The following is a 23,536-nucleotide window of genomic DNA, read 5'->3' as shown; positions in this document are numbered from 1 at the left end:
AGCGGTTGCTGGGACAGAGAGGCAGAGCCCCTGGGGACAGACTGAGAGCAGCCATAACTTCTCCCTCCTCCACCCTGTTGATCCCGCCCTGCCCAAGCCCTGCGCAGAGCCATTTGCCGGATAGCCTCAGGCAAAGGCTAGATTAGCACCTCCCCAGAGGACAGAAGTTTTCCCACAGCTGATTCCCACAGCCAGTTGGCCTGGTGGTCAAATCCCTCTAGTATTAACTACAACAATCAAGGCTTAACTAGAACAAGACTGCACACAAAGACCACAAGGGGGTGCACCAAGAAAGCATAAAAAATGCGGAGACAAAAAAACATGACAGAAATGGAGGATATAGAGCTAAAAAATGCAATTTTGAGGGCTTGCAATAAACTTGAGGAGAGCCTCACGAAAACTAATGAGACCCTCGATGCTATGATAAAGAAACTAGAAATTAAGCATACACAGACTGAAATAAAGAATATTATACCCAATAGCAGACCAGAGGAGCACAAGAATCAAGCCAAAGATTTGAAATGCGAAGAAGCAAAAAACACCCAACTGGAAAAGCAAAATGAAAAAAGAATCCAAAAGTGTGAAGATAGTGTAAGGAGCCTCTGGGACAGCTTCAAGTGCACTAATATCAGAATTATAGGAGTGCCAGAAGATGAGAGACAGCAAGATATTGAAAACCTATTTGAAGAAATAATGGCAGAAAACTTCCCCCACCTGGTGAAAGAAATGGACTTACAGGTCCAAGAAACGCAGAGAACCCCAAACAAAAGGAATCCAAAGAGGACCACACCAAGACACATCATCATTAAAATGCCAAGAGCAAAAGACAAAGAGAGAATCTTAAAAGCAGCAAGAGAAAGAGACTCAATTACCTACAAGGGAATACCCATACGACTGTCAGCTGATTTCTCAACAGAAACTTTGCAGGCCAGAAGGGAATGGCAAGAAATATTCAAAGTGCTGAATACCAAGAACCTACAACCAAGATTACTTTATCCAGCAAAGCTATCATTCAGAATTGAAGGTCAGATAAAGAACTTCACAGATAAGGGAAAGCTAAAGGAGTTCATCACCACCAAACCAGTATTATACGAAATGCTGAAAGGTATCCTCTAAGAAGAGGAAGAAGAAAAAGGTAAAGATACAAATTGTGAACAACAAACATGCATCTATCAACAAGTGAATCTAAGAATCAAGTGAATAAATAATCTGATGTACAGAATGAACTAGTGATTATAATGAATCAGGGACATAGAAAGGGAATGGACTGACTATTCTTGGGGGGGGGGGGGGAATGGGAGATGCAGGAAGAGACTGGACAAAAATCGTGCACCTATGGATGAGGACAGTGGGTGGGGAGTGAGGGCGGAGGGTGGGGCGGGAACTGGAAGGAGGGGAGTTATGGGGGGGGGGGGAAAGAGGAACAAATGTAATCTGAACAATAAAGATTTAATAAAAAAAAAAAAAAAAGAAAGAAAAGTGTGTTCATTAAAGGTGAAGTTGGCCCTGGCTGGTTTGCCTCAGTGGATGGAGTGTCAGCCTGCAGACTGAAAGGTCCTGGGTTTGATTCCAACCAAGGGCACATGCCCAGGTTGCATGCAGGAGGCAGCCAATCAATGATTCCCTCTCATTATTGATGTTTCTATCTATCTCTCTCTCTCTCAGTCCGCAAGCCGACGCTCTGTCCACTGAGCCAAACCGGTTTTGGCGCTCTATCTATCTCTATCTCTCCCTCTCCCTTCCTCTCTGAAATCAATAAAAATGTGTATTTTTTAAAAAGATGAGGTTGTATCTCTTATTGCCTCTAACCTATGCTATTGCAAATCTGTTTTCCTTCACCAATAACTCCTACATAATCCATTAAGCTAGCACTCTAAATGAGTCCCTCCAAAAAATCTCAATGAGTCTCCTTCACCTCACAATCTGATTTAGTCCAAGCGCCTTAGCTTGGATTCAAACTCTTCAAGGAACTGAGTTTAACCTGGTTATGCAACCTCAACTTCCCTTCAAATATTCTACTTCCCCAAACTCATCCTTGTTAATTAATATCCACCTCCTGGGATAAGATCCCCCATCTCTTCCGGTCCAAATCTTACCCATCTTCTCAAGCCCAATTCAAATGCTTCCTCCTCTAAAAACACACCTTTCCTAATTCCCCTCCTTATCCCACACAGCACTTGACCAGCTATATCCATCTTTGAAATTCCCAATAATGTGCTCTCTTATTTTCTCCCCCTACCGCACTGTCTTATTCATCTCTGTGTCTCTGACTCACTCACTGCCAGATTGACAACCTCAGAACTTCTGGCCTCAGCGATATCTCAGATGTTATCAGCGAGCTCAGCAGTTCTCACTGTAGTCTGGGGACCCTGAGAATCCCCTTCCAGGGGATCCATGAGATCAAAATTATTTCATATCACACTAAGGTGCTATTTGCCTTCTTCACTCTTATTCTCTCACAAGTGAATGGTGAAGCTTTCCAAACATCACACAACATGTGATAACAGATTAAATGCATATATGAAAATCCAGCTGTCTCCAAATAAGCCGGCCATTAAAGACACCTCCAAAAATGTAAAATAAAGCCAGTACTCTTCACTATCTTTTTCGTTTTGGAAAATGTAGTTACTTTTCACTTTTTTAATTATAATGCTTATACATTATACACTTAAAATAGCAAAATGGTAAATTTTAGGTTATGTATTTTTGCCAGAATAAAAAGAATCATCTTAATAGGAAATAGATTTACTATTGTTTTAAGTAAATTAATATTTTAAAATTTTGTTTTGCTTTCTGGTACAGTAAATATCAGTGGCGCCCTCTGGCGTGGCTCAGTGGTTGAGCGTCAACCTATGAACCAGGAGGTTGCGGTTCCACCTGCGTCAGGGCACAGGCCTGGGTTTCGGACTCCATCCCCAGTAGGGGGCGCACAGGAGGCAGCCGATCAATGATTCTCTCTCCTCATTGATGTTCCTCTCTCTCCCTTCCTCTGAAGTCAATAAAATATACATCCATCAATGGCTATAGCCCACATACTCGTAAACAAAAGTTCTTTGGGGTCCTCAACACTTTTTGAAAGTGTAAAGGCACTCTGAGGACCACTGATATGGCCCCTCCCCGCACCCGAGACCCGGATTCCCTGCCCCCCTCACCCTCCCCTCTGACTGGGCGGGAGGTGACCGCCCAAACCCTCCCGGGATGCGGCTGCGGACCTCAAAACTCAGGGCAAAGGTGGGCGAGCCCCGGGGGACAGCGCCCACGCTCTGCCCGATCTTGCGAGGACAAGCCTTCCCCTCACCCCACTTCTGCCACCCCCCACCCCGCAGGCCTCCCCGGCACATTTCCACCCTGAGGAACCTGGAGGAAATGAAGGGCCCCCGGCGCGTGTGCGCCTGGCCCCGGGGGGCGCAGGCGACTGCAATGGAGGAGGCCTGAGCTAAGGCCGGAGCCTGGAGAAATGGAGCGAGGTCGGCCGCTGGCAGGGCCGCTGGAGAGAGGCGGGAAGGCAGGCGGGGAGGGCCCAGGGTTACCGCGCCCGGAACAGGCCCACTGGGGCACCGAGTGTGGAACGGGCCGGGGTGGGGGGGGTGGGGGGGATGGGGGCTGAGCGGGTGCAGGGAAGAAGGCGGCTCTGGCGGCCGAGGGAGGAGGGGGGGGGTGCGCACCGACACCCCGGGCTCCGGCAGCATCTCCAGCACGCAGGCCAGGCAGAGGCGTGGGCACGCGGGCAGCAGCCAGCGCGGGTCGTGCCGGTGGTGCGCCCTCTTGAAGAGCAGCACCGCCTCCTCGTCCCTCACAGCCATCTCTGCGCTCACGCGGCGGCGGCAACACGTTTTCCCCGCGCAACTCGCGCGCACGCGCACAGGAAAGAGCCCGGGGCTGGGCAGGGGCGGGGGCAGGGGGAGGGGCAGTGTAACGCGCCTGCGCAAGGACCGGAGCGCGCGCCACCGAGCCAAGCACTCCCTCCCGTGGTCTGCAGTCTTCATCATATCGAAGATTGAAAAGCATTTATAAAGAAATAAAGGGCCTGACTAGTTTGGCTTGGTGGATAGAGCATCAGCCTGCGGACTGAAGGGTCCCAGGTTCAAATCCAGTCAAAGGCATGTACTTTGGCTGCGGGCTCATCCCCAGTAGGGGGTGTGCAGGAGGCAGCTGATTGATGTTTCTGACTTTCTATCCCTCTCCCTCCATCTCTGCAAAAAAGATAAATAAAATATTTTAAAAAAAGAAATAAAGAAGCTGACATTACCTAGGAAAAGGAAGCAATCTATGTCTATTAAAAAATTAAATGAGCGGTTTCAGGTATTTTTATCTAATCACTATTAGCATGATTATTTTAAATTTATGTGACATCTTGCCCTAACCGGTTTGGCTCAGTGGATAGAGCATCCGCCTGCGGACTGAAGGGTCCCGGGTTCGATTCCAGTCAAGGGCGTGTACCTTGGTTGCAGGCACATCCCCAGTAGGGGGCGTGCAGGAGGCAGCTGATCGGTGTATCTCTCATTGATGTTTCTAACTCTCTATCCCTCTCCCTTCCTCTCTGTAAAAAATCAATAAAATATATTTTTTTAAAAATAAAAATAAATTTATGTGACATCTTACAAGACATGCCCCTCAAAATGTCCTCCCACAGAGGGCTCCACAACACTGGAGACTTTGTGAGCTCACCAGGCACACTGAAGAGGAAAAACTTATTATGTTAAATAGATTAACATCCCATCAATCTAGAAGGATTCATTTAGCATCAAAATACCCAGCAGCTCTAAGCCAGTTTGGCTCAGTGGATACAGCGGTTCTCAACCTGTGGGTCTCGACCCCTTTGGCGGTCGAATGACCCTTTCACAGGGGTCGCCTAAGACCATCCTGCATATCAGATATTTACATGAAGATTCATAACAGTAGCAACATGACAGTTATGAAGTAGCAACGAAAATAATTTTATGGTTGGGTCACAACATGAGGAACTGTATTTAAAGGGCCAGAAGGTTGAGAACCACTGAAGAGCCTCTGCCTGCCATCTGAAGGGTCCCAGGTTCGATTCTGGTCAAGGGCACATGCCTGGGTTGTGGGCTCCATCAACCCAGTAGGGGGCGTGCAGGAGGCAGCCCATTATGATGTGTCTATCTCTCTCTCCCGCTCTCCCTTCCTCTCTGAAATCAATAAAGAAATATATTTAAACTAAGAGTGGTTCAAAACTTAAAAAAATAAAAATGCCCAGCAATTGGTTAATGTTGAAGAAGGTAAGTTCAAGAGGTGTTTTCTACATTCAGAAGCAGTATGGCTGAGTGGAAAAGATGCTTTCTATGGCAAAATAGTTTGGGAAATAATGGTTTCTTATTCAATGGAGTATTATGAAGTAATGTTTGAGAAAAGTAGATATTAATATGGAAAAATCCCCATTAAAATGTTAAGTGTACAAAAGGTACATAATTATATAGTATTCACATATGTAAAATAAGCAAAAAAAAACATTCAACACATGTATAATAGGAATACATGTTTAATGAAGAAGATAAAAGAAAAAACAGCCTCCCACCCCCCACAACGCTAGGCACCCGCCAAAGACACGCCCTTCCAGCTTGAGACCCAGAAGCTGAGGGAATTTGTTTCTCTTTGCCTCCTGAGCGCCTTCCCTGAGTTGGTCTGGTGGGAGTAGAGCCCTGAGTGCCAGGCCTTGCCAGAAGCTGGTCCATCCTTGCTGCTTGACACAGTCGCTGCACAGCATATGTTTCAAGGGACCTGGCGTATATGGCATACTGTTCTTGATATGTTTGCTCCCCTTCTTGGCACTATGTGTTTTAACCAAGGTCACCTCTCCAAGAAAGGTTGTTTCCCCAGGTAGGGATTTTCCCCTGAAGTTAGGGAGGGAATAAAACCCCTTAACAATCAAAACAACAATGAGGTACCATCTCACACCTGTCAGACTGGCTATCATCAACAAATCAACAAACAACAAGTGCTGGAGAGGATGTGGAGAAAAAGGAACACTCGTGCACTGCTGGTGGGAATGTAGACTGGTGCAGCCACTATGGAAGACAGTATGGAGTTTCCTCAAAAAACTGGAAATGGAACTCCCATTTGACCCTGTGATCCCACTTCTAGGAATTTATCCCAAGAAACCAGAAACACCAATCAGAAAGGATATATGCACCTATATGTTCATAGCAGCACAATTCACCATAGCTAAGATCTGGAAACAGCCTAAATGCCCATCAGTAGATGAATGGATTAGAAAACTGTGGTACATCTACACGATGGAATACTATGCTGCTGTAAGAAAGAAGGTACTCTTACCATTTGCAACGGCATGGATGGAGCTGGAGAGCATTATGCTAAGTGAAATAAGCCAGTCAATGAAGGAAAAATACCACATGATCTCACTCATTCATGGATAATAGAGACCATTATTAACTTTTGAACAATAATAGATACAGAGGCAGAGCTGCCTCACACAGATTGTCAAACTGCAGCGGGAAGGCCAGGGAGGGTTGGGGGGCAGGAGGAAGGGGGTTAAGAGATCAACTGAAGGGCTTGTATGCATGTATATGAGCATAACCAATGGACATAAGACACTGGGGGGTAGGGGAACCCGGGGTATTGTCAAGGGCGGGGCGGGGGGGAAAGGACACATATGTAATACCCTTTGTAATGCTTTAAGAAAAAAAACAAAAAACAAAAAAAAACACACACAAAAAAAAACCCTTAACTAAGTGCCAGGAGGGTAGTTAATCACTTTAACTACGAACAATCACACTTAAGCTACATAATCTTTACTCCCTGGAATGGAGATAAGAAACACCCTAACCTTTGGAATAGAAATTGATAGGATTAAAATCAACTGGTATAAACACAGATGTAACAAGACAATGAAACACAGAACCTGGCTGGAGATCCTGGCTAGAACCTGGCTAGAGAACCTGACTAGGCTGCTGATCAACTGAACGCTGTCTCCGTGTCATTCCTTCATTATTCGCCAACTCCGTCCACACCTTTGGGAACGCCTGGACCTGCTGGGGCAGGACCCCACTAGGGCCTCCGGAGCGTGCTGTTTAGGGGAGCGGGTTGCCGAACCCCAGAGCAGCCCCCGCCATGGCGGATATGACCGCCCGGAGCCTGCAGTACGAGTACAAGGCGAACTCGAATCTTGTCCTGCAAGCTGACCGTTCTCTCATTGACCGGACCTGCTGGGATAAAACCACAGGAGAGGTGCTATCCCTGGTTGGGAAGCTAGAGGGCACCCGGATGGGAGATAAGGCTCAACGGACCAGACCACAGATGCAGGAGGAAAGAAGAGCCAAGCAAAGAAAGCGTGACGAGGACCATCACGCCATCAACAAGATGCAGGGGTACACTCTGCTCTCGGAGGGCATCGATGAGATGGTGGGCATCATCTATAAGCCCAAAACCAAAACAACCCGGGAGATTTACCAAGTGCTGCTCAGCTTCATCCAGGCTGCCCTTGGGGACCAGCCCCGTGATATTCTTTGTGGGGCAGCTGATGAAGTTCTAGCTGTCCTAAAGAATGAAAAGCTTCGTGACAAGGAAAGGAGAAAGGAGATCGACCTGTTGCTGGGGCAGACAGATGATACCCGATACCATGTGCTGGTGAACTTGGGCAAGAAGATCACAGACTATGCGGAGACGGGGAAATCCAGAATATGGATGACAACGTTGATGAGACCTATGGTGTGAATGTCCAGTTTGAGTCTGATGAGGAGGAAGGCGATGAAGATGTTTATGGGGAGGTTCGAGAAGAGGCGTCCGATGAGGACATGGAAGGGGATGAGGCTGTGGTGCGCTGCACCCTCTCAGCTAATCTTGTAGCCTCTGGTGAACTGAAGGGTTCTAAGAAGAAGGATTTGCACCCTCGGGACATCGATGCGTTTTGGCTGCAGCGGCAGCTCAGTCGCTTCTATGATGATGCCATTGTATCGCAGAAGAAGGCAGACGAAGTGTTGGAAATCTTAAAGACGGCCAGTGATGACCGGGAGTGTGAGAACCAGCTGGTGCTCCTGCTCGGTTTCAATACTTTCGATTTTATTAATGTGCTGCGGCAGCACAGGATGATGATTTTATATTGCACCTTGCTGGCCAGTGCACAGAGTGAAGCTGAAAAGGAAAGGCTCATGGGAAAGATGGAAGCTGATCCAGAGTTGTCCAAGTTCCTCTACCGACTTCAGGAGACAGAGGAGGAGGATCTGATCCGGGAGGAGCGGTCCCGGAGGGAGCGAGTGCTGCAGTCCCGCCTGGACACTGATCTGGAAACCATGGATCTGGACCAGGGTGGGGAGGCATTGGCTCCGAGGCAGGTTCTGGACTTGGAGGACCTGGTTTTTACGCAAGGGAGTCACTTCATGGCCAACAAACGCTGTCAGCTTCCCGATGGATCCTTTCTGCGCCAGCGTAAAGGCTACGAAGAGGTGCACGTGCCTGCTCTGAAGCCCAAGCCCTTCGGCTCCGAGGAACAACTGCTTCCGGTGGAGAAGCTGCCCAAGTACACCCAGTCTGGGTTCGAGGGCCTCAAGACGCTGAACCGGATCCAGAGTAAGCTCTACCGGGCCGCCCTGGAGACAGACGAGAACCTGCTACTGTGCGCCCCCACTGGCGCCTGGAAGACCAACGTGGCCCTGATGTGCATGCTCCGCGAGATCGGGAAGCACATTAACCCCGACGGCACTATCAACTTGGACAACTTCAAGATCATCTACATCGCCCCGATGCGCTCCCTGGTGCAGGAGATGGTGGGCAGCTTTGGGAAGCGCCTGGCCACATACGGCATTACTGTTGCAGAACTGACTGGCGACCACCAGCTGCGCAAGGAGGAGATCAGTGCCACTCAGATCATTGTCTGCACCCCTGAGAAGTGGGACATCATTACCCGCAAGGGTGGGGAGCGTACCTACACCCAGCTTGTGCGGCTCATCATTCTGGATGAGATCCACCTCCTCCACGATGACAGAGGTCCTGTCTTGGAAGCTGTGGTGGCCAGGGCCATCCGAAACGTTGAGATGACCCAAGAGGAGGTCAGACTCATCGGGCTGAGCGCCACCCTCCCCAACTACGAAGATGTGGCCACATTTCTGCGTGTTGATCCTGCCAAGGGCCTCTTCTACTTCGACAATAGCTTCCGCCCAGTGCCTCTGGAGCAGACCTACGTAGGCATCACAGAGAAAAAAGCTATTAAGCGTTTCCAGGTCATGAATGAAATAGTCTACGAGAAGATCATGGGACATGCGGGGAAAAATCAGGTGCTGGTGTTTGTCCACTCCCGGAAGGAGACTGGGAAGATGGCCAGGGCCATTCGGGACATGTGCCTGGAGAAGGACACTCTGGGTCTGTTTCTGAGAGAGGGCTCCGCCTCCACAGAAGTACTTCGGACGGAGGCAGAGCAGTGCAAGAACCTGGAGCTGAAGGATCTGCTGCCCTATGGCTTTGCTATTCATCATGCGGGCATGACCAGAGTGGACAGGACACTCGTAGAGGACCTTTTTGCTGACAAACACATTCAGGTTTTAGTTTCCACAGCAACTCTGGCTTGGGGTGTGAATCTCCCCGCACATACAGTCATCATCAAAGGCACCCAGGTGTATAGTCCAGAGAAGGGGCGCTGGACAGAGTTGGGAGCACTGGACATCCTGCAGATGCTGGGACGAGCCGGAAGACCCCAGTATGACACCAAGGGCGAAGGCATCCTCATCACATCGCATGGGGAGCTTCAGTACTACCTGTCCCTCCTCAACCAGCAGCTTCTTATTGAGAGCCAGATGGTGTCAAAGCTGCCTGACATGCTCAACGCGGAAATCGTGCTGGGAAATGTCCAGAATGCAAAGGATGCAGTGAACTGGCTGGGCTATGCCTACCTGTATATCCGAATGCTCCGGTCCCCAACCCTCTACGGCATCTCTCATGACGACCTCAAGGGACCAGCGCCGGCTGGACCTGGTGCATACTGCTGCCTCGATGCTGGATAAGAACAACCTGGTCAAGTATGATAAGAAGACAGGCAACTTCCAGGTGACAGAACTGGGCCGTATAGCCAGCCACTACTACATCACCAGCAACACCGTGCAGACCTACAACCAGCTGCTGAAGCCCACTCTGAGCGAGATTGAGCTCTTCAGAGTCTTCTCGTTGTCCTCAGAGTTCAAGAACATCACTGTGAGGGAGGAGGAGAAGCTGGAACTGCAGAAGCTGTTGGAGAGGGTGCCCATTCCCGTAAAGGAGAGCATCGAGGAGCCCAGCGCGAAGATCAGCGTGCTCCTCCAAGCCTTCATCTCACGGCTGAAACTGGAGGGCTGGGCACTGATGGCTGACATGGTGTACGTCACACAGTCGGCGGGCATGTTGATGCGGGCCATCTTTGAAATGGTCCTGAACCGAGGTTGGGCACAGCTTACAGAGAAGACCGTGAATCTCTGCAAGATGATCGATAAACGCATGTGGCGGTCCATGTGTGCGCTGCGTCAGTTCCGCAAACTCCCCGAGGAAGCAGTGAAGAAGATTGAGAAGGAAGAATTCCCCTTTGAGCGTCTGTATGACCTGAAAGACGTTGAGATAGGGGAGCTCATCTGCATGCCGAAGATGGGCAAGACCATCCACAAATACGTCCACCTGTTCCCCAAGTTGGAGCTGTCGGTGCACCTGCAGCCCATCACGCGCTCCACCCTGAAGGTGGAGCTGACCATCACGCCAGACTTCCAGTGGGATGAAAAGGTCCATGGTTCGTCCGAGGCGTTCTGGATTCTGGTGGAGGATGTGGACAGTGAGGTGATACTGCACCATGAGTACTTTCTACTCAAGGCCACGCATGCCCAGGATGAGCACCTCATTACGTTCTTTGTGCCCGTCTTTGAACCACTGCCCCCTCAGTACTTCATCCGAGTGGTGTCTGACCGCTGGCTCTCTTGTGAGACCCAGCTCCCGGTCTCTTTCCGACACCTGATCCTGCCAGAGAAGTACCCACCCCCCACTGAACTTCTGGACCTGCAGCCCTTGCCCGTGTCTGCCTTGAGAAACAGCGCCTTCGAGAGCCTTTACCAAGGTAAATTTCCTTTCTTCAACCCCATCCAGACCCAAGTGTTTAACACCGTGTACAACAGTGATGACAACGTGTTTGTGGGAGCACCCACCGGCAGCAGGAAGACCATCTGTGCGGAGTTCGCCATCCTGCGCATGCTGCTGCAGAGCTCGGAGGGGCGCTGTGTCTACATCACCCCCGTGGAGGCGCTGGCAGAGCAGGTGTACATGGACTGGTACGAGAAGTTCCAGGACCGGCTCGGCAAGAAGGTGGTGCTTCTGACGGGCGAGACCAGCACAGACCTCAAGCTTCTGGGCAAAGGCAACTTCGTCATCAGCACCCCTGAGAAGTGGGACATCCTCTCTCGGCGCTGGAAGCAGCGCGAGAACGTCCAGAACATCAGCCTCTTCGTAGTGGACGAGGTTCACCTCATCGGCGGCGAGAATGGGCCTGTTTTGGAAGCGATCTGCTCCCGGATGCGCTATATCTCCTCCCAGATCGAGCGGCCCATTCGCATTGTGGCACTCAGCTCCTTGCTCTCAAACGCGAAGGATGTGGCCCACTGGCTGGGGTGCAGTGCCACGTCCACCTTCAACTTCCACCCGAATGTGCGCCCTGTGCCCTTGGAGCTGCACATCCAGGGCTTTAACATCAGCCACACACAGACTCGCCTGCTGTCCATGGCCAAACCCGTGTGCCACGCAATCACCAAGCACTCGCCCAAGAAGCCTGTCATCGTTTTTATGCCGTCCAGCTGGAGCGAGAGGAGGAAGTCGCAGGTCCCGTGATTGCACCTCTCTTCCCACAGAAACGTGAAGAGGGCTGGTGGGTGGTGATCGGAGATGCCAAGTCCAATAGCCTCATCTCCGTCAAGAGGCTGACCCTGCAGCAGAAGGCAAGGTGAAGCTTGACTTCGTGGCCCTGGCCACTGGTGCCCACAGCTACACTCTGTACTTCATGAGTGACGCTTACATGGGATGTGACCAGGAATACAAATTCCGTGTGGACGTGAAAGAAGCTGAGACAGACAGCGACTCGGATTGAGTGCAGAGGCCTTTGCCTTTGCATAGAGTTGAAACCTGTACAGTTGAACGGGATCACAGCGATGGAGACCAGGTCTGTTGACTGGGAGAACTGGCAGTCAACACAGGTGCCGTCCCAGCCCACCTCCAGTTTTCCGCTTGCTACTTTGCCATCCAAACTTTGGATCCAGTGTCTGTAGGTGTCGTGTAGCTGTTAAGCATAAACTGTATGGCATTTGTATGCATGTTCTTGGTAGTTCTTTGATTACAGAATCAGACATTCTAATAAAGCAAGTTGGAGAAACCAAAAACAAACATTTTGACATATTTCCCCAGTCTTTTTCTATACATTTTTTACAACAACATACAAAGGTTGCAAACTGCTTTCTCAGAGCAAAATATGTCAGGTACATCTTCCATATCAATATGTATTATTTATATATATTTAACATGTTGACAAAGTGTGTATTGTTTTTGACAAAAATTTGAGCCAGGAACTGTGGTAGGATTTAGAGGACCCAAAAGTGAACAAGACCCTGGCCACTGTTGCTCAGTGGTTAAGCCCATGAACCAAGAGATCACTGGTTTGATTTCCAGTCAGGGCACATGCCTGGATTTTGGGCTTGATCCCCAGTAGGGAAGGTGCAGGAAGCAACTCATCAATGTTTCTATCTTTCTATCACTCTCCTTTACGCACTCTCTAAAAATCAATAAAAATATTTTTTAAAAATGAACAAGAGATGCCCCAGCCAGGTGGCTCAATTGGTTGAAACATCATCCTGTGCACCAAAAGGTTTCAGGTTCCATTCCTGGTCGGGACACAGACCTAGGTTTTGGGGCCTATATTAGAGGCAAGCCATCAGTGTTTCTCTCTCTCTCTCTCTCTCTCTCTCAATAAAATCAATAAACATATCTTTGGGTGAGGATTTTTTTTTTTAAAAGTGAATAAGAGACAGTCCTTGTCCTCAAGGAACTAGAAGTCCAGTCAAGGAAACAGATAAGTAAATTATTACAATAGAGCATATATCTATCGATGCATAGCAAACTGTCCCAAGTAATGGGTTGAATGGTGAGCCTCAAAAAGATATCTCCGTGAATACAATGGACTGAATTGTGCACCCCAAATTCAGATGTTGAAGCATTAACATCTAATGTGACTTTAGGAGGTAATAAAGGTTAAAGGAGGTAATAAGGGTAAGGCCCAAATCCAATGGGATTATTAGCCCTATAAGATGAAAAAGAGAGCCCTAGATGGTTTCTCTCCGTGGATAGAGTGTCGGCCTACGGACTGAAGGGTCCTGGGTTCAATTCTGGTCAAGGGCCCATGCCTGAGTTGCAGGCTTGATCCCGTGCAGGAGGCAGCCAATCGATGATTCTCTCTCATCACTGATTTTTTTTCTCTCCCTCTCCCTTCCTCTCTGAAATCAATTATATATATATATATATATATATATACACATACATACATAGTAGAGGCCTGGTGCATGAAATTCGTGCACGGGTAGGGTCCCTATTCCTGGCTGGCAATCAGGGTTGACCGGGGCCTTCCTTCCTCCAGCTGCCAGCTGCCAGCCCGGGCCTTCCTTCATTCCGCACCTCCCCCTGGTGGTCAGCGCACATCATATTGAGCAGTCAAACTCCTGGTCAGTCAAACTCCGGAGGGGACAATTTGCATATTGGCCTTTTATTATATAGAATATCACACACACAAAAGAAGAAGAGGAGGAGGAAGAGAAACAGATCTCTCAACTTCTCCACGTACATGCACCAAGGAAAGTGTGTGTGAGGATGTGTGAGAACATAGTGAGAAGGTGACCATTTTCTAGCCAGGAAGAAATCTCTCGCTAGAAACTGAATCAGCCAGAACCTTTGGCTCAGAAGTTTTACTCTTGATTAAAACAAATAATTAGCTCCAGGATGTCCCACAGGTGGGCCAGGCAAAGCAACAAGTAATTATGGTTGGCAGTGCTTGAGAATTGGAGAGGTGGGGATGGTTTTTCTGTGGAGTCTGTTCATGGGCAGCAGAACCCCAGCCGGGAGATGCCCGGTGATCAGCTCCCTTCCTTGTGACCAAAAGGACGTGAATAATGCTTTCCACTGTAGAGCACTAACCCTCCCCGCAAGCAGCTGAGGCTGTCTGAGCAGTTCATCTCGATCATAATTAGCGTGGAATAGGGCAAGACAGAACCATGGTAGAAACCTCAGTAAACCCTCCTGTGAGGAGCTGGGGAGGGGAACTGTTGGGAGATGACGCTAGGCTGACCCACATTCCCCAAACCTTCAAAATCATAGAGCAAAAGTGGCTTCTACCCCGCCCACAAAGTATCCCAAACCCCAAAAGGGGGCACTTAGAAAACAGGTGCCAACAAAATCAGCACCCTACTGGTTCCAAGTAATCAATTTTATTGGAGGCTTTGGGGGCAAACAGGCTACTCTCATGCCTTCTCCAATGTGTTCTGAGGACTCTGGGCCTGCAGCCTATTTCCTAAAGCGATGCTGGAGCAGAAAACACCTCAAATGCTTTAAAAGGTCAAGCTTTTTGGAGGCTGGTGGATTCCGTGGGGTCCCAGTTGGGTTTTCAGGTTCCCCTTGACCCTGGAGGCTTTCGGTCTCCGGAAGAGCGGCACCAGCACAGCAGTGACCTAGTGGCTGAAGGTCCCTCTTTGAAGGAGTGTGGACCCCGGTGCTGTTTTCCCTTCCGTGTGGGTCACCCACTTTGGGGAGCAGGGGAGGATCAGAACTCCTCAGGTTCAGGTTGGGGGCTGAGTGCTGGGGCTTGGCCAGCTGTGGGGCCCAGGATGTCTCGTTGAGACAGTTTATGCTCAGGCTCCTTGTGGCAGAGCAGAGACTCCCTTTGAAGCTGGAGGCGTCTTTGGAGCAGGGGGAAGACTGCAGCTCAGCCCCTCTGCCCTCCAGGCTTTCTCTCTGCTGTGTGGGCTGCTGACATTGGAGACTGGGGTGCTTAGAGGCCTCCTGGGACTCGCTCTCCTTCTGCAATTGCTCATGGCCTGCCCTGGAGTATGAGGTTCCCACTCTGCTGGGAGCCCTCGCTGACATCTGGGAGACTCCTGGCTTGACCATTTTCTCACTGGAAGGATCTCCAACACTTTCCTGGCCAGTCCAGTTCCTAGACTCTGCTGCGGGCCTAGGGTTCCTGGGAGCAGGAAGCTCGGCGCTAGGAGGAGCCTCTTCCTGGACAGCCTGTCTTTCTATAGAGCCCCCTGGTGGCCTGACTGTCAAAGGGTTGGGGAGATGGATGGAAATGCCCTCGGGCTCTGATCCCTGTGGCCCACACAGCTCCAGAGCGCTGGCCTGTGAGGAAAGATTTGAGCTTTTTCTTGCTGGGGGTTGAACCCTCTGGGACTTCTCAGGGGACTTAAGGCCTGGCCTGGAGCCCTGAGCCTCACAAAGCCTTTCCTGCTGCTGTTGGAGCTCACAGGCTGTGTGTAATCCAGGAAGCTGCACCCCCGGAAAGGGCAGTAGGCAGGGATCTAACGAGTTAAAGAGCAAATGGGACTCCAGGATCCGCTGGGGGAGGCCCCACTTCAGGTGTTCAATCCTCCGCAGCATGAGGGCCTCCAGGAGTAGTTGCTGGCTCTTCCTGAGGACTGGCCACTTGGGAAGGACAGTGAGGGCAATAGGAACACCCACCAGAGCTATGGCATCTTGGGGGTCTTGGCCACATGAGTCAGAGGGGTAGGAAGAAAGCAAGTTCAGGGAAACAGCCAGAGACTGTGGGTTCTGGAGCTGCCAAGCCAGACTTGCATCCCCTCTTTTGTCGCTTTGTCGGCTTCTCGGGGGTTTGGACGGGGCCTGCAGGAAGGCTGGACTGATGCCCACTCTGGCAGGGGCCACGTTCTGGCTGGCCAAATGCTTTCCCTCCCCACTGGAGAGCAAGAAGAGTTCAGCCTGGTGTGCTAGAGGCTTCTTCTCAGGACAGGTAACAGAGGCCACTACTTGTTCCTGGTCCAGGGCCCCGTACCCAGGGCCAGTGAGGATGAGGAGCCCCTCATCCCCAGAACAGTCAACTCGGGGATTGCCTTTAGCAGCATCCCGTTCTCTGACCTGGTCCTTGATTCCTCCCCTTGGAACTCCAGGTTCTCCAGCATCCTCAGCTCTGTACTTTCTCTGGCTCCCTCCATCCCAGATTTCTGCAGCATCCTCATCTCTGCCCCTTTTCTGGTTCTCTTCCCCTTGTATCTGGATCTTCCCATCAATATGACTTCTTAACTGTGTCTGGGTCTCTCTACCATCACCACCTGTGGTCTCTCTCAGGTTTCTTTTTCCTTGTGTTTGCATTTCTGCACCATTCTCCTCTCCAATCTGCTCCTGGTGCTCCCACTCTGATGGGCAGGTCTTTCCATTAACTTTACTTTTTAACCGTCTCAGGTTCATGCCTCTAAGTCTCTGGATCTTTCTACCGTCTTTGCTTCCGACCTCTCTCTGGTTTCTCTTCTCCGATGTCTGATTTTTTGCATCATTCGTTCCTCCACTCTGCTCCCAGTTCCTCTTCCCTGGTGACTGGTTCTCTCCAATGTCCTGATCTAACTGTTCCAAGTTCTCCCTTTCAGGTCTCTGGGTCTCTACACCTCCAGGTTCTCTTTGGTTTCTCTTCTCTACGGTTTGAATTTCTGTGCCATTCTCACCTCCAGCTTGCTCCTCTTTCGTCCATTCTGCTGAATGAGTTTCTCCATCAATATTATTTGTTAATTCTCCCCAGTTCTGTGCATCAGATGCCTGGGTTTTTGCAGCATCCTTGCTTTTAATGTGTTCCTGATTCTTCCATTTTGGTGTGTGAAATTTTCCATTAATTTCATTGCATAACTGACCTTGGTTTTCTTCCCCGAGTTCCTGGGTCTTTTTATTATCTTCACCTTTAACCCTTCTCATGTTTTCCATCTCTGGCAACTGAATGTCTATACTAGTCTCATCTCCAAATTGCTCTTGGTTCCTCCTGTCTGGTGGATGGGTGTCTACATGAGTTTCATCTCTTATCTGTCCCTGGTTCTCTACCTCAGGTGCCAGGGTATGTATACCATCCTCCTCTCTGTCCTTTCTCTTGTCTCCCTTCTTTGGTGCCTGCATTTCTATTCTACGTTCAGCTCCAATCTGGCCCTGCTTCCCCCAATATGGTATCTCAAATTCTCTGTCAACTTCACTTGCCACTGGTTTCTGGTTTTCCCACAATGCTATCTGGATCACAACCCAATCCTCCCCTCTTATCTCCCTGAGGTTCTTCTTTTTAGATGTCTGGGTTTCCCCAGCATCCTTGCTTCTTCTCAGGGCTCGCTTACTCCACCCCACTTGCAATTTATGTCTTAGTTGTTTCTGGATCTCTCCCCCAGCTTTCTCACTTTTACCCTGATCCTGCTTTTCCCACCCTGGTGTCTGGATTTCTGTAACATTCTCACTTTCAACACACTCCTGTTCTCCCCACCCCAGTGCCTGGAGCTCTACACCATTTTCTTGTTTTACTTCTCCCAGGTTCTCCCTCCCATATATTTGGGTTTGCACAGCATTCTCAACTCCAACCTGGTCCTTGTTTCTCCTCTCTTCTGCCTGAATTTCTTTACCAGTATCACCTCTAATCTGGTCTTGTTTTCCTCTCTGTGACACCTGGAACTCCTCACCATTTTCACTTCCAGTCTGGCCCTGGTTCCCCGTTTCTTGGGTCTGGGTCTCTGCATTAATTTTATATCTTGACTCTTCCTGGTTCTCTGCTTTATGTGCCTGGCTTTCAGGAAGAATCTCACCTCTAGCCTCCCTCTGGTTTCTCTTCCCTGGCTCCTGAGTTTGGGCTCTATTCTCAACTCCCATGTGGTCCCAGTTCTCCCACCCTGCCGTCAGGTTCTCTCCACCAGTTTTACTTATCGCTGGTCTCTGGCTTGTCCACTCCAGGACCTTAGTCTCTGCATTGTTCTTCATCCCAAAGTTTATTGGGAGTTGTCTTCCAGATGCCTCCATCTTCAAGTCATCCTCCAGGCTGCTCTCTCCCTGGTTTGCCCACTCTGGAGCTTGGGTCTCTCCAATATCCTCTCTGCTTAGTATTGGGTTTTCACTCCCTGGTGTCCAGGCCTCTTGTGGACAGTCCCAGGACTTCCAGGTGGGTAGTCCCACTTGATGGTTGAAAGGAAAAGGCAGGAATTCTCCAGAGCAGAACTGCAGCCTCTGAGATGAAGGGAGAGCAGTGGTTAAAGTGCTGGTGGTGGAATGGGACCCCACGCTGACAATAGGCTCCAATGGCACTAACTCTACCTGGGAGTGGACCGGCGGTTGCTCCATCCTTTGATGATACACGTCCAGGTCAGGGAGCAGTGGCTTGTGGGTCAGGTGAGGGTGCTCATCACTGAGACACCAGGGTACCTGCCATATACCCCAAGAACTGTCCTGAGGGAGCATGCAGGTGCTTGAAAAGCAGGTGGTACAAAAGTTGGTCTCAGAAGGGGTATGGGAATCCCAGCGTGGACACTGACATGGGTGCTGCCAAGAGAGCAGGTATTGAGCCCCTGATGCCCGGAGGCTCCTCCAGTATTCCCATCTCTTCTTTTGTGCCCATTGTTGAACATGAGCATCCAGGGCCCTGAACTTGCCAGAACTGAATAATTTAGGCGTCGGGCCCAAACAAGTGTCATGTCTTATGGAGGGCACTGTCCACTTCTGTGGTGGTACCTGCAGGCGAGAACAGAGAAGCAAAATGCGTGCACACATTCTCTCATCTAATCCTCACAGATCAGAATTGCAATCCTCTTTATTCCGATGAAGGTGCTGGCGCTCAGGAAAAGGGGAGTCATTTCCCTTAGGGCAAACAGTAGTCATTCATTCATAAAAGATAAAACATTTACTCCAGGCCACGCAGTATTCTAGAATAGATGGTGGGGGTACCAGCATGAACAAAACAAAGTCCTTGCTGGGAGCTATCTTCTAGACATGGAGAGACAATAGCCAAGTATGCAGCATAATGTTAGCTATGGAAAAGTGTTCTGATGGAAACAAAAGCATTAAGGGAGTAGGGCTAGCTCCATTAGACGGACAGTCACAGATCTCTCAGAGGTGGTGGCATTTGACTACAGACCTAAGGGAAGTGAGAAGCAAACCAAGTAACATCTGAAGAGAGAGCATTGTAGCCACAGGAGATACTAGTGCAAAGACCCTGAAGACAGAACCAGGTCACGTGCACAAGAACAGCAAGGAAGCCCTGTGGCCAGAATGGAATGGGTAACGAGGGAAATGCTGGGAGATGGTGTCAGAGAGAAACGGAGGGACAGATCATGCTGTCCTTGGAGTTAGGGTGAGGAGTTTGGATTTTATCCTGAGTTTGATGGGGACTGTGTCCTTAAGAGTCATTACTGGGGCCCTAGCTGGTTTTGCTCAGTGGTTAGAGTGTCGGCCTGCGGCCTGAAGGGTCCCAGGTTCGATTCCGGCCAAGGGCACATGCCTGGGTTGTGGGCTCGATCCCCAGTAGGGGGCGTGCAGGAGGCAGCTGATCAGTGATTCTCTCTCATCATTGATGTTTCTATCTCTCTCTCTCTCTTCCTCTCTGAAATCAATAAAATATATATATATATATATATATATATATTTTTTTTTTTTTTTAAAGAGCCAATACTGGGTTTTGAGTGGCAAAGTGCTACGATCTGTTTGTAAAAGTGAGTTCTGGCTCCTAAGCACAATGTTAGGCATAAACTGGGTGCAAAAGAAAACTTACTGTACGATTCCACAATAGTCTGTGCTATTAGAAATCAGCAGACTTGTGACTGCAAGCTTCTGGGCTGCTGGTAATGGTCCGTTTCTTAACCTGGGTACTGCACATGCATGTGTTCAGTTTGTGAACATTCCTTGACCTATATACACTTAGAGTCTGTGTGTGTACATTTTCCTTAGATTAAATTTTTAAAAGAAAGAGAAAGAAGGTCATTCTGCTCTGTTGGCTGTGTGGAGCCCTGACGGTGGCTGAGTGAGAGAAGTGGTGGGAAAGTCCAGGTGAGACACAAGGGAGCTTTGGCCAGGAAGGTGTGGTGCGGTCTGAAGAGTGATCTGATTGGAGATGCGGGATGCAAGCGGAGCCCGTGGGACCTGTAGATGGATTGGGTATGTGGAGTGAGGAAGAGAGCAGCCCAGGATGACCACTGGGCTGGGGGCAGGAGGACGTGCTCCCTGACCAGTCTGAGTTCCCCAGTATGATTCTGTACACAAGCCGTAGGACAGGGTTTTGGTGACAAATGACTGAGGGAAGGTGGTACGTGAGACCCCTCACCTTGATGACATTCCTCATGCTGGGGGGTGTCCTGATGATCTGGTGCCAATGGTGCTGGACCTGCTAGATCACAAAGAGGCAGAGGGCAAGCAGGTTGCCGCATCCCCAAGGGTCCCTGCAGCTCTGATCCCCAGAGAGCAGGCCCCTCACTGGCTCTCACTCAGGGCCCTGGAACGGCCCCACTACCGCACAGGTGCCCAGCAGTGGCAACAGCATGAAAAGCTTAGGTCAGGCAGGTGGCATTAGGGAGCTGAAGGGCAGGACTGGTGTGGCTATCCCAGCCAGGTTGGGGTGGGGTAGCCCTGCCTCACAGCACCTCTGTCACTGAGGACACCTCACAAAGGAGCCTGATGCTCCAGTTCAGCTCCAGCTGCTGAGCCTGGCACACGAGCTACCTAACATGACTGAGTTCAGTGCAGGTAAGGGCAGCACAGGGGGACTGCCCACAGGAATTAAGAGGAAGAAGAATTTGTCCTTTGAAGGAAGAGATAAGTTCCCCCATGGAGGATGGGTGATGTAACCTGTAGTCTGCTTATTTCTGTCTTCCTATTAGATACTTTTATACATTTGTCCATGTCTATCCAATATCAAACATTTAATGAACACTGTATTAAACATATATACTCTTGTTTCACCACCCCAAATTACTTTTCCCATCTCAGGATCAGTGTGGATGGGAGATGCTACCCTGAATAAATGCTACTGTCTTTCACCTAAAGATTATATTCAAATTATTAAGTAATAGAGCAGACAGGGATATCAGCCAATCAAAATGGACCAGGCCTTAACCCTTTAATACCAGGGTTGTAAGTGGCCTGTGGGGTCTTGGGAGAGTAGAATCATCTATTTAACCAACCATTTGGGAAGTATTTCTCTATTTTACAAACCAAATATGCCACTCAATGTATCCTGGCTGAATGTCACCCCAGTTTATACTGGCACTCTCTCACAGACCTAAGACAGCCAAGGAGTGGAGGAGTGACCTAACTTTGGCCAAATGGGCTCTCCCTTCCAGGGCTCTAAACATCAAGAACAAAGATTCAAAGTAGGCATAGGAAGCTGCTGATAAAAAGAAAAGCAGCTCATGGCAGCTAGGAGCTGACCCAGCTCTACCAGTTAGGCCTTGATGTTGCTAAGAGCTAGCCTCATACTCATAGTTGGGCCTTGGTGTTTTGCTGCTAATTTCACAGAACATCAATATTAGACAAAGCCACTCTAACTGAGAGAATCAAGACCAAAAAAAGACCACTCTTTAATCATGTCTGAACACACTAGTAGACAAAAACATGAGCACTGCTGAAACTGCAAAAATAACCAAACATCCTCTTATCCTGGCTAATATGAGTGAGTGACTTTCTCAATTATAGCTTTAGCCTCAGTTCGTTTCTTCCACCTTGTAGATAAAATTTATCATAATGCCCCACCACAGGATTACTTCCTGACAGTGTCTAATCTAGAGCAAATGCCACTTCCTTGAATACCCCCTAAAATCACCTGACACAAGCCCAAATCCTATATTAAGTCTTTTCTAACACCCTCTTATTGAAAAGTCCCACCGTTCTTCATGGTGTGCATTCTCCCTTGTTGCAATGAGTAATACCGCTATAGGTGTGTTCTTGGTGGTCTCTGGCTGGAGGACATTGCCTGTGGAGTGAGACTGTAGGATGATCCTGTTCTCACAATCAGCTCCCCTTGAACCTCTGGGCTGCACCACAGAATATTTTCCCAAATTCCTTTTGGTTGCTTGCTACCAGAGGTCCCTAAGTGAAACAAGCATTCCCTTTGAGCTAGGCGTAGTGCCAGAAGATAGGTAGCCGCAGCGTTCAAAGCAGCTACAAATCCTGCTCTCATAGAGCTCTGCGTGGTTGGAACAGTGAACACAATAAAGACGAGGTCAATGAGTGGTACAAATGGCAAGTACAGGGGGCTTGTGGGTGCGCCTAATAGGGGAAATTACCTGGTCTGGGTGATCAGGAAGGCTTCACTAAAGATATGGTGAATTGGACCTAGCTACTCAGAACTGTGGAGCACATCACTCCCAACAGAGGGTGATGAAAGGGGATGGAGGTATTGGGTGAGCTCAGGGTAGAAAACGAAGGTGAGGCCCAGCGGCATGGCTCAATGGTTGAGCATCAACCTAGGAACCAGGGTGTCACTGTTCAATTTTGGTCGGGGCATATGCCCAGATTGCTGGCTCAATCCTCAGTGTGGGGCATTGCAGGAGGCAACTGGTTAATGATTCTCTCTCTCTTTCTTCCTCTCCTTTCCACTCTGAAATCAATAAAAATATATTTTTAAAAAAGAAAAAGAAAAAAATGAAGGTAGATGGGGCTATAACATGCAGATGAGGCAGAGTACTAAAGAGGGGTCTACTAAGCCATGGCAAGGATTTAGGTTTTTAAGGACAGAAGTGTGGTAAAAGACAAATTCCTAAGGCAAGTTGATCCTGATCATATGTCAATATTTATTCACTCACTACTGAGGGAAACAGCAAGATACAAAAGGGTGGGCTAGTTCTGGGAGAACATGAAAATTGAGTAATTATATAGTTGGGAAACTGATTAATTAGGTAAAATGTACGGTCTCGTTACTCTTGGTCATGAAAACATCAAGTCCCTATCAGATCTGGAATATGATGGCCCAAGATGCCAGGTAGGCCAAATAACAAGCAGGAATTGTTATAAAAGACATAAAAAAGCAAATGATAAGAACACATCTATTAAACTGGAATAATAAGGTTTCATTCTCCCAGCAGTGGTGGATGGTAGGTCCATTAATATGATAACAGGAAACAGGATCCAAGAGAGGTGAAGAGCAGAGTCTGCATCACAGGTCCTGCGCATAAAGAGAAGCCATCAATAGACATTTCTTAATTTGGAGAAAAATTTTGTTCTTTGACAGTCATATATGATTTGCATGAGGTGAAGTTTGCTGGAGGGATTTTTGATGTAATAAATGCTCAGTCCTGGAGCCAGTTCAAACCCATCTGTTGTCCAAGGCCACAACTCATCTCAAGCAGGGCCATTAGATTTGGTGAAACTAACCCAGACTAAGAGCCAAAAATGCCAAGGTCCAGTTCTGGCTCTGCCACTGCCTCACTCTGTGATGGTGGGTGAGCAGCTTCCCCTCTCTGGGCCTCAGTGTCTGTAAAATAAAGGGGCTGGGCTGTATGATTCCTAAGGGTCCTGCCAGTCCTCTACTTCTAGGTTTCCAAAGGAATTAACTGAAACGAGTCCTTAATGG

The 23,536-nt window shown here is 49.1% G+C and overlaps 1 protein-coding gene and 1 pseudogene across 1 annotated transcript in view; one reads left to right on the top strand and one right to left on the bottom strand.

Moving 5' to 3' along the window:
• Positions 1 to 3,986, bottom strand: part of MEI1 (meiotic double-stranded break formation protein 1) — a 61,129-nt gene extending 57,143 nt beyond the window's left edge. Inside the window, exon 1 of the mRNA XM_070408858.1 lies at positions 3,666 to 3,986. Coding sequence (XP_070264959.1) covers positions 3,666 to 3,986 — 321 coding nt within the window. The remainder of the gene's footprint in view (positions 1 to 3,665) is intronic.
• A 3,103-nt stretch (positions 3,987 to 7,089) lies between these two features.
• On the top strand, positions 7,090 to 12,061 carry LOC139006541 (U5 small nuclear ribonucleoprotein 200 kDa helicase pseudogene; annotated as a pseudogene).
• The last annotated feature ends 11,475 nt before the right edge of the window (positions 12,062 to 23,536 follow it).

This window comes from Myotis yumanensis, unplaced genomic scaffold (genome assembly GCF_028538775.1).
Source record: "Myotis yumanensis isolate MYYU_CA2020_CCGP unplaced genomic scaffold, mMyoYum1.0.hap1 SCAF_3, whole genome shotgun sequence".
Lineage (NCBI taxonomy): Eukaryota > Metazoa > Chordata > Mammalia > Chiroptera > Vespertilionidae > Myotis > Myotis yumanensis.
This window is presented reverse-complemented; position numbering and strand designations above follow the sequence as displayed.